This window comes from Fulmarus glacialis, unplaced genomic scaffold (assembly GCF_000690835.1).
Source record: "Fulmarus glacialis isolate BGI_N327 unplaced genomic scaffold, ASM69083v1 scaffold33153, whole genome shotgun sequence".
NCBI lineage: Eukaryota > Metazoa > Chordata > Aves > Procellariiformes > Procellariidae > Fulmarus > Fulmarus glacialis.
In genome coordinates, this window is record NW_009204155.1 from 1 (window position 1) to 11181 (window position 11181).

The following is an 11181-nucleotide window of genomic DNA, read 5'->3' on the forward strand; positions in this document are numbered from 1 at the left end:
TTTCCAACCTAAATAATTCTGTGATTCTGGTGACACATGTGACAGCCAGGGATGATGTGATTAAACAACCACAAACTAGAAAGAAGGACATCTCCTTAGACTTGAGGGGAGAGGGATAGAAGAGGGGGAAAAAACCCATCAGTTATTATTTGCAAGTGTTTTCCTGTCACCTTAGCACTCTTAGTGTCTTAGTCAAAGTAGCGTAGTGCTCCTGAAAAATAATGGAGCTTTTTCAGATATGTACCATATTGTACATTCCAATAAAAAGAAGTAACGTAACCTTTTCTTTTATTTGTCAAATACCACTTTATACTGCCTGTGTTTCAGGAAAAGAGATAGACTTGGGGCAATGAATGTCGTGGGACTGATAGATATTCAAGAGGCGAGGATGATACTGCCTAATTGAAAGTACTGTAGACTTTTTGAAAGTTGTGTCTCTTAAATCCTCTGCATTTCATCAAATAATGACAGGAACCATAATATTTTTGCCACAGGGTTCTTTAACAGAGGAAGGTTTGATTGTCTAGATCCCTGCTATTTTCTCAAGATAATATGTAACAAAGCCAAAATGGCCCACTGTGCTGTGGTTCGTTCCTTTAAATGAAGATTACCAGCATAAAACAAACTGGCAAATTGCATTGCAGTCAAATGTGGGTGGTAGTTTTATGCCTATGGTTGCACACAGATTCCTTAAAAAGGGAGCATTTCCTAGAAAAGTGTTTAAACGCTTTTTAAACACTTAGTGAAATAACTGGATAGGCCTGGAAAATTAGTAAAGCACCTTCCATGTGCCTCTTGTTATTGCTGTATTACAGTATGAAATAGGAGAAGGGATGGGAAAAAATTCAAAACTATTGGTCTGTACTTGATAAGAATTAAGAGCAAAATATTTTTGTCCAGGTATACTTCCAACCAGAGGAGCTGTCTGGATAGTTAGAGTTTATGAAAATTAGTTTAGCATTGAATTAAAAACACCACCTTTTCCATTACTGTGACAAATCTGTGTCTTTACCTTTTTTTTTTTATTATTTTTATTTCCTTTTTATCGCGGGGTGGTCCAGCACACTGTGTGAAGCTTGTTGAGTGTTAACCCCATTGTAACATAAATTAATGATACTGAACCGATGACATTTAACACTGCTAAATGCACAGGAAGGGAATTTCAGCTGCCCACCACACACACACAGAGGTATTGGTTAGAGTACTTAAAGATATTGTAGTATGTCAGATTTTTTTTTTTTAAGCTTCCTAAGTAGAATGAGTTTAACAATATATTTGTTGTAACAGTACACAATATTCATTTAATATGCGTGCATTTTTAGACACCCGAGATGAGCTCTGTTGCCACCTCACCTATAAAGCCTGCTCAAGAGGAGCAGTCACTGACTCCTCCGGGAAAGGTGATTGCCATCAGCACCAGGAGTCCAGGTTGTGCACGAAATCAATCTGCCCTTCGCAACAACAAGACTTTTTCTCCTGGTGCCGCTTCCAGTTCCTCAGGTGAGTGTTCATAAAAATCCATTTCAAGAGATCAGACCATTAGTACCTCATACTGTGATGAGTTCATCCCAGTAATGTAACACTGGGAGAATGAGTGTTCTTACACTTACGAACTTAACTGTTTCAAAACATTGGTATGTGTTAATTTGCTTTAGAGTTGTCCTAAATTCAATACTGCTTTGAATCTTGAAAAACAGTGCATGTAAATAATACAGTTTACAATCCAGAAGAACTATCACGAGTCAGTCTTACAGAAGATGCTGGCATTTGTTAGGAGCTGACTGATACAGGGTATGGGATCTCAAGAGAGCGAAGGCTTACAGAGCGGGAGAGTAAATACATGGTGTAAAGTTTGTTGATAAAATAATTACTGAAAATTTTCTGTGCCATTCTGCCATTCTAAAATACGGAATGATTATGAATTACCTTTTTTTTTTTAATAGAAGGTACAGCTGCTATAACTTGTGAGCCCTAGCCATGCAGACCGAAAACTTCAGTTCTATTCTTCAGTCCAGTTGCATTTTCCAGCAGATGTTTTATGACTTTAGAAAAGTCTGTGAAGGTGTCAGGGAACAATTGTGATTCTTACTCTGTCCTTTTCACGCCTGTGCTGTAAGAAGCAGTGGACCATGAGCAATTTAACTGATGCTGTAAAACATACTTGGTGCTATCTGTGGTTTTCATTCTAAAATGGCATTATAGCAATTTCATCTTTGTCTAAAGCTTCATTGCACTTACTTCAGACAAGGACGTACTCACTTAAGTATCTAGTAAAAAGGCAGTAATTTAATAGATCAGACAGATAAATTGTTACATTTCAGTGAGATACACAGGCTTGAAGGACATATCTTTTTAAATCAGACTTGCAAGTAGAATCAAATTTCCTTAGTTTGTAACATTCATTTTTATGAGATTGAGGGCAGAGGGACCTGGACAGGCTGGATCAATGGGCTGAGGCCAATTGTATGAGGTTCAACAAGGCCAAATGCCGGGTCCTGCACTTTGGCCGCAACGACCCCATGCAACGCTACTGGCTTGGGGAAGAGTGGCTGGAAAGCTGCCCAGAGGAAAAGGACAGCCAAGTAACAAGTTACAGGAAAGGTCAGGGAAGGTTTAGACTGGATATCAGGAAAAATTTCTTCACCAAAAGGGTTGTCAAGCATTGGAACAGGCTGCCCAGGGAAGTGGTTGAGTCACCATCCCTGGAAGTATTTAAAAGATGTGTAGATGAGGCGCTTAGGGACATGGTTTAGTGGGCATGGTGGTGTTGCGTTGATGGTTGGACTCGATGATCTTAGAGGTCTTTTCCAACCGTAATGATTCTGTGAGATTGTACTTTATGCTTCCAGAAAATCCTTTCTGAAGCCTTTTAAGTAAGGGTAAGGATCATCTGCTGGGGATACCAGACAGAAACAGCAAGAAGATAACAACACTTTGTATCTGGTCCCCTAGAAACAGATACCTGTTCTGTTTACACAGAGCCTCATTGATTCAAAACCAAATATAACTGTTCGTGTTAGTCTTTGATTCACATCACTGAAATACAAGTAGGGTTGTGTAGTACTATGGTTTAAGATATCATACTGAAACACATAGTCTTTAGTGCAAAGTCAGGAAGTGGAAAATATAGATTATGTACTCCTGCTTTTGCACAGTACCAAAGATGGCAAAGTTGGCTTCAGCTGAGCAGTTTGGCTTGAACAGAGGAGCAGTAAAAGTGTGTTCAGTGCAACATTCTACCTAGTTAATTAGTTTAGCTTCTCAGCAGTTCTGCTTAGGCCTCAGGTGATGGCATTCCAGCATGTCAAATGGATACCCAAGCAAGTCTGATATCTTCACCCTAAGTTGTGTTGTTTTGGTAGACAAACTGAATCCCTTTATCAGCCCTGGTAATGGTGTTCTGGATCTAAAATAGGATTGTTTGTGGTGTGGATTGCAACTTTTAGTATACAGTAATTACCAAGCTTCTTTGTATCCTCACATACAGTGCTATTAAATGACTGCAGTAATTTGGCTGTCAGAAAGCAAACTGCTAGGTTACTTTTGGTGATGGGCATTCTAGGTGCATTCCCTGATTTTTGGTTTTTGTCTTTTGGGGTTTTTTAATTAATGATCTTAAAATTGATTTGGCCTTCTCAGTAGAAAATAAAGGTAAGACGATAGCCTGTGTCCACTCCAGAAGAACTGAAAGTGTTAGTAAACTGACAGCTGCAAAAAACCCACAGAGCTAGCTGGAGAGACGGAAAAGAGGATAAAAAGGATCATGCAAAGCGATTTAGAAAAAGTGAAGCAACAGCCGTGATGCAGCATCACCTATAGTGCTTAAAATATCAATATGTAATTATAGTTGCATCCCTTTATTGCTTTTTTTAAAGATAATGTCATGTGTATTATCTTTAACAATTCTCTCTAACTTCTGGTCAGGCAGGAGGCACAAATTTATATGTTGTTCTGCATTTAATTGATTTTTAGATACATTGGCATGCTGTAATTTTAACTAACCTTTGGAAGAACAGCAGAATCTAGAGCAGTAGGGTCGAGGTGGCAATTTAGTCTTTTAAATAGGAGGAAAATAAAACCTGCAAGGTTTATTTATTAGGTAAATAAAGTTTGATATTCTTCAAAACACTTCTTGAATACTGTTGCGTATACCCATCTCTGCATTAGGGTGGCCCAAGCTTGTGCTATATTGTCTTCCTGCCCAGGGAGGCAGCAGGCATGACTGAGGATCGTTGCCCACTTCGCTTCTTCCCCCTCTGGGGGAGTCAGGTGCCTGCTGCCTCCCAGCTGAGATCTCCAGCCCAGCAGTAGAGGCTGGAGTACCATGACAAGTATGGGTGCAATATGAGCGTGAAAATAGCCATTGTCGTCTATTGTTACAAAACCCAGTGTTACATGCGCAGCAAGCACTTCTGTGGAAGAGAGGCAGGTATGCTTCTTGGTTATCTCAGAATGACATACTAACGTCCTAGCTGGATGCCTGCAGAGTGGGCACAGCACTGTGAAATCCTACAATATTTTTTAAAGTTAAATGTAAATGGAGAAGTTTTACTTGGACCAGATGCCATTATCTCAATGTGCCAAATGTATTTCTAAGACAATCCATCTTTTGGAAGGTATTTTGGTAAATTGATCCATGCTCTTTCATTACTCTGTCACCAGAATCACTTTATTTGGGTTGCACTTTGAATTACCACGGGGTGGGGTGGGGAGTGTAAATAAAACATAAACATTGTAGAATGAGTCTGTGTTTGTATTATCTTCCCGTACAAAAGGTATGGTGGATATATAGTTTGTTTAGTGGGAAGGGCCCACAAGTATTTCTACAAGCTAAATAGATAAACTGGTTAACACAGTCTGTGTGGGGCTTAAAACTGGATGCTTAAATTCTAGTTTCTTTAGTAGCGTAAAATTGCATGTAACCCCCTTCTTCCAAGGATTTCAAAGCAAGTGAATGTTTGCAGTGTCCTTGTGAAGCAAGTAAATACTGTCAATTTGCAGGTGGGAAAACCGAAGTATTGAGAGTTTCATGATTTGAGATCACAGGCAGATGGTGGCGGAGCCAGAATCCATAAGTTCTAGCTCTCTGTATGATCCTTCAGTTACTAAATAGTTACTTTCTTTTTGTTTTCACTTCATTTAAATTGCTGTTAAAATCTTCTAGGTTTGAGAAACCTCCCTAGACCTCTCTTGGTGGCTGGTCCTTCAAGTTCTGGAAGCACTGATGCAGATGGTGGACTCTTTGCAGTTCCAACAACGCTACCACCCAACAGCCGCCATGGGAAACTGTTCTTGCCTAGCAAAGAAGCAGAACTGACCTTCCGGCAGCACTTAGACACAATCAGTGTAAGTGAGATGACGGAATGAAAAAAGTAGCATATTGTGCCTAAGCCAGCTTCCAGTAGGTATTACAGGGTTTTTTCGGTTCATCAGAAAGTATGGACTTCCCTATGAAGGAGTGCTTCTAGTGATGCTCAAGTATAACATTATATTAGCTGAGATAGTCAGATTTTGACTATATAACTATGCTTTGAAGTGACATCGCCTCTTCGGACCTAAATCTGAATGCCATCACACAGCCTGATGAAGCTGGTTCACTCTCTAATTAAGTTGCTCTAGCAAATATATTTGCCAGGTTTAGAAAAACTGATGTTCTTATTGTGCAGCTAATTTTAATACAACCTTATTGCTGTATTTAATTCAAATACTCATTTTATTTTTATATATACAAGCTCAATAACAACTTCATAGCAAGCTGCAGTAGTTAAGTAGTGAAATGGCTTTTTGGGGAGAAAGCTTTATCTCCATAAAACAAGAAGAAAATACATTCCTGGTGGAAAATTTTCCTGCTCTAGCAGAAAGAATATTCTACTGTCTGAAACAAAACACAGTATTTTAATAGTTACAACTTTATTGAAAAACAGAGTTTGGGGGGTATAATTTATTCTGTGTCTGCATGCTTAAAATACTTTCTAATGCTGTTCTTCCTGTTCTTCTCCAGATGCAGTCGGACTTCTTCTTGCCAAAGCCGAGGAAGTTACGGAACAGGCACTTGCGGAAGCCATTAGTAGTACAGGTCAGAACAATTTGCAAGGTGTGAAATGCCTGTTTTGCTTCCTGAATAGATATCAGTAAGGTTAAAATGATTTGCACCTAACTGAAATAAAAAACTGAACTTCCCTCATACATCTGCTGGAAAAGTGAAGCTGAACATATGAAGGAACAAGCATTTTAGTCTATATTGTAACCAACCATGTTTTATTCCCTATATGAGGAATGTCAACAACAGTAGTAGTCCAGTGCATGAGGTAGTTTGGAAAAAATAAAAAAGCCCCTGATCTGAAAGCAGGTTCTGCTGTTTGGGCCTGCTGGTACTGATGCACAAGCAGTGTGTTCATGTGGCATCCTGATCTGTCATTGTTAGAGCTGTCAGTGCTGTGGCAATAAGATCTCCCTTTAGATATTTTTTCCTGCTTCCTACTCACTAATGGCTGTTAAAGTGGGATGGGTATAAACCTCTGTAGTGAAATAAAACATAACATAATTTGACAGAAGAATGACTTCTGGAAAAAAATGGGACTTGCAAAGAGTTGTATGGAAGAGAGAGCCTGTTGTCATGGAACTTTGGCTGTAGGCAGGCATTAACCTCCCTTAGACTACTACTATTTTAACCCAGCAAAAAGGCACATGCCACTGTGAAACCACAGGTGGAGAACACACAAGAAATCTAAAACCAAAATAATGGAAACTTGTTTGGGGAAAACAACGTTATCAAGTGTCAATATACCCTTTTGTCTCTTCTTCTCTGTATAAGAGTAGGAGACCTAGAAATTACATGCATACTCTTTTTTGGTACTGAGATACTCTGGTCTATGCAATTCCATTTGTTTTAAGAGCTCCCAAGTACATACAGCTGCTTCATTAATTCACACTTGTTTAATTGTAATGGAAGATCAGTTTGCACACAGACTAGATCCATCCTTAAGATCACTGCTGTAATTCTGTGGGAGATTTGAAAATTACTGCAAGTATAATCAGAAGGGAATATAATTCTAATTAGCATTTCTCTGAGAATTGCCTACATGGAATTTTTCTCTAACAGTAGTTTACAGAGAAAACGCAGTTCCTATCTGTAGCTTCTTTCTCAAGGTTACACGGACCCTCTTGCTGTGTCTCTTGCATGATAATACTATTTACATGCCATGTAAATACTGTGCTTACTCTGGAAGGTAGCATGAGCTTCTGTGCCTTAGAAGATGAGCTTTACCCTCTGTTCTGTGTTTATTGTTGTTTCTCTCACGTAGAGAACACTGCTCCCCAGGCCATCTGGAAATCCATCCCAGCATGTCTGTTCCTTTTCTATCTTATCCAACTCATCCATTACAGGTGAGTCTGCATATCTTCTATCACTTTTATGCTGCCATGAGATGGACTGGAAAGTGTCCCTTAAAACTGCATGAGGGAATAAATTTCTAAAAAGAGGAAAATATCCTTTCAAAACCATAGTGTCATTTACCAGTTGCTTGAGTCACTTCCTACAGGATAATGGGATTGTTCTCCTGGATCATTGTTAAGCAAATCATGATTATGATAGAAATTTTTTTCTTTCATTTCCCAGTATTGAAAGCAGGGAAGAGTAAGGAGTTCTCTACAAGGAGACAAAATTTTGGAATAAATTACTTAGATACTAATTTTTCTTCTGTAGGGTGTAATCATTTGTCTAGATCTTATAATGGACTTTTCCTAGTACGTGGGATACTGTTTAAATTTCATACAGTATAATCAATATACTGCCCACTTACACTTTTCTGCTGGTACAATGGTAATATAGGTGATCCCCCATCTCAGCTTAAATGTCAAAATCAACATGAAACAGCTTCAGTAACACAGCAACACTTGCTGTTGCATTTTTGTGATAAGGCACTGGTTAGCTTGCATTACTATTTCAAGTCTGTTTCATCATCTCCACTACTTGCATTCCCAGAGCTCACCACTGCTTGGACTTTGTTTGCTTCCATTGAACTGTGTTGTGCTCTGTTTTAAAGATGTTAGATTCCATTTGCTTGAGAGGTATTTAATCCTTCACCCTAGGGAGAGGTTCATTTCGGCCAATCCAGTCCTCACTGACTAAAGCTGCTGTTTCTCGTCCAATTGTGCCCAAAGTTCTTCCAACACAGGCTACCAACCATCTGTCTAGTAAGTAATTTCTTAAACAGAATGAGAGTCACGGTCTGCTGTGATCTGTATGATGTTACATTGTTGGTTTCTAATTCCTACATAAAATCATAAGTGCCTTTGGAAGTTAAAGAAAACAGCTGTGTTAATGATATCTTACTTTCTGTGGCTTTGTGTGACTGCAGAAAGGGAGCAGTTAGTGGTGGTTCAGTCTGAACTAGGTTCCTTTGCTATGTCTAACCTGCAGGCAAAGCAAGGGGATAGACTTTGTAACCAAAGTTGAGCATTTTTGTGATGTTTTGTTGTAAGACCACTTTGAAAAGGGGTTGTGACATATTTGAAAAACTTATAAACAGCTTATCTACTAACATGGGATTATGAATTCTACAAGAAATAAACATGTCGGTGTACCCCAAGCAGATACTATCTTGCAACAAAAGAATGGGTCCCATAATTAGAATGATTAGTGATGTGATAACAATGCCTGCCTCTGTGTTTTACTTAGAGGATTCTCTGTGATGGGAAGACATTCAGATGTTTTAAGTGGATTTTAAAAGATCTGGGCGACGTTGACCCTGCAACAACATAAGTTTTTTATATTGAGGCTAAATGGCTGCTAGAGGCAAGATAACAAAATAAGGCTATGTTGTTTTTATAGCTCCTCTAGTAAACCATAGGAAATTTCTAGAAATTGCATAACCAAATACTTAACAATTTGCAGGACAAAAAAGAAAAAAAAATAGAAGGAAAGGGCAGGCTGGCAGAACTGGGATGTTTCTCTAAACTGTTTTGATATACCTGATAACATGTTGGAACAGGGCAGAAAAATTAAACATTTTAGCTGAAAGAAATGTCATACTTGGTGAAGAGGAAGAACTGATATAGCTAGTCAGATAATTACCAAAAAAATGGTAATTTGCATGTGTTAAGTTTTGAGTCTGACCAATTTTTAAAAAATCATCTTTTAGATGAGTCACAACAAAGTAATTGCTTGAAGAAAAGGCTTGTAATGTGTTTTTTGTTTTTTTGTTTCACAAAAGGTGCTATCGACTTGGCAGCTAAAAGTGCTGGAATTATCCCTGGTAGCCCTGTGCCTGTCCTGGATGCGGATGGTTTGTCAGGTGTATCTCCATTGTCACCAGACGGAGTGACCACGGTTGTAACAGGGCAGGAGTCAAGAGTAGCGCATCAGAATGGAGGCTCCATCACCCCTGTAGAGGTCAGAGTCTCCTGAGCATGCTTTTTAAAGTAGTTAAGAGTCTTGCTCTTTCATTGTGTAAAAAAGCTGTATTAGTGACTCTTCAATGCGCTTTCTCCTGGAGCTTGCTGTTAGACACTTTTATCAGGGCAAACCCATTCTATGTTGTATAGTGTGTATTTCGGGGTTGAGGGATCAAATCGTCATCACATTGAACAGATTTCCATCTTACAGAATAGCTTTCAGCTGTGAGACTGTTGAAGTTGGCCATCCAATGGGCCTGAAAAGAACGGTAGCATTTCAATAGACAGTAATTCGGCAGGAAATTTAGGGCAAAACATGGACTTTTAGGGATGTATTTGGAATGGAAACTGCTATTTCTCCTTGCCGTTTCTTTCATTGAGACCCAGATACATGTTAGTCCATGTCATTTTCTCGGGGAGTTGATGGACGATTTTGAAAGGCATGATATGTAAAAAGAGCACGTATAAACGGTGATAGGCACTTGTCTCTTACCTCCCCAGCTATACTTGCAGCATCTCATGTAAACTTTTGTCACTCACATGATTTCTGTTGTGCTTCTAGGGCTCGGGCCCTGGGTGTCGGGTTCCGTTCATCAGCCTACCAGCACGGCATGAGCAGGAGGCGGTTCCTGATGGTTTCCAGGTAGAGTATGTGTGGAAAGAACAGTTGTATGAAATGGGTAATGTTCTGAAAACACTACTGGTATTACTAGTTAAAACCCTTTGTGCCCAGGTAATTGTACACCATTGGTTCTGTTTTGTGGGAATTGAAATCTGAAGAAATTTAAAGAAATTTAGGAAAGCTGCTTAAGTTTATGTAGGTGCCATTCTCTAAACAAGCAAAGTGAAGCTGACAATCTCTGACCTCTGAAGGACAAACAGGTTTTATGTATTTCTTGATACAGTGGAGGAGTTTATAATTGCTCTGCTATATCGCATATGTCTATTTTAGACATCACAAAGAAAGATTTCAGCAATTGGCAGTCCTGCTGCTTGTATGTTGCTGAAGGAGGAATATTAAGACTGAAAGCGTGATTGTAATGCCAGCATCCTCTTCAGAGAATCACTTTCTTTATGCTGGATCCAATATGACATAGATACTTTAAAAGGAACTGTGGCACCACCTAAGTTGTAAGAGTGTTGTTATCCTATCCCCAACTTCCTTCTCCAGTGGGATCCAGGACCTTGTGTTTAGATACTTAAGCCTCAGAATACAGGCTTTTCTTTTTTTCAGTGGAAGCACTTTCCACCTTTCTTGGGACAGGTACATGTGAAAAAAGTCAAATTAATTTGATTGGAGAGCATAAAGGAGAGGAAGATTTTTTTATAGCACAGATGTTAGGACATGAACCTACTAGGCATTTATTTGTGGTAATGGGGCCTCAGGTTCTGGTTCTTGCTCTCAGGACAGCTTTGTCAGAAAAAAACCACAAACAGTTTTATGATGAAGTACTAATAACAAGACTCCTTAAAAACGATCAATTGGGTTTTGGAAAGTCTGGCTGTAAAGAGGAGTGAGTTAGCATTTTAAAATATTTATATACTCTTCAAGCAGTTACAGGTTTTTGCCTATACAAAGGCAAATTAATACTTGCTTCTTAACTATCTTGTAGGTTCATCAAAATCATGTTAATTTTATTATTATGCTTGTTTCTGTTATGTAGGCTGTATTAAATATTCTTTGGAATGTTACAGACCCATATTTTTTTCAGATGATTTGGCAGGATATGGGCGGAAGCATGTTTGTTTATGCTTATAGGTATTTTTCACGAAAAAAATACAAAT

General features: G+C 38.9%; 1 protein-coding gene across 1 annotated transcript in view; it reads left to right on the plus strand.

Annotated features, from left to right (window-relative positions):
- Positions 1-1322: 1322 nt before the first annotated feature.
- LOC104074692 (protein cramped-like) overlaps positions 1323-11181 on the plus strand; it is a gene marked incomplete at its 5' end in the record, with an annotated part of 14646 nt that continues 4787 nt past the window's right edge. The window contains 7 exons of the mRNA XM_009574890.1: positions 1323-1500; positions 5165-5346; positions 6002-6076; positions 7305-7386; positions 8092-8196; positions 9216-9394; positions 9959-10039. Coding sequence (XP_009573185.1) covers positions 1323-1500; positions 5165-5346; positions 6002-6076; positions 7305-7386; positions 8092-8196; positions 9216-9394; positions 9959-10039 — 882 coding nt within the window. The remainder of the gene's footprint in view (positions 1501-5164; positions 5347-6001; positions 6077-7304; positions 7387-8091; positions 8197-9215; positions 9395-9958; positions 10040-11181) is intronic.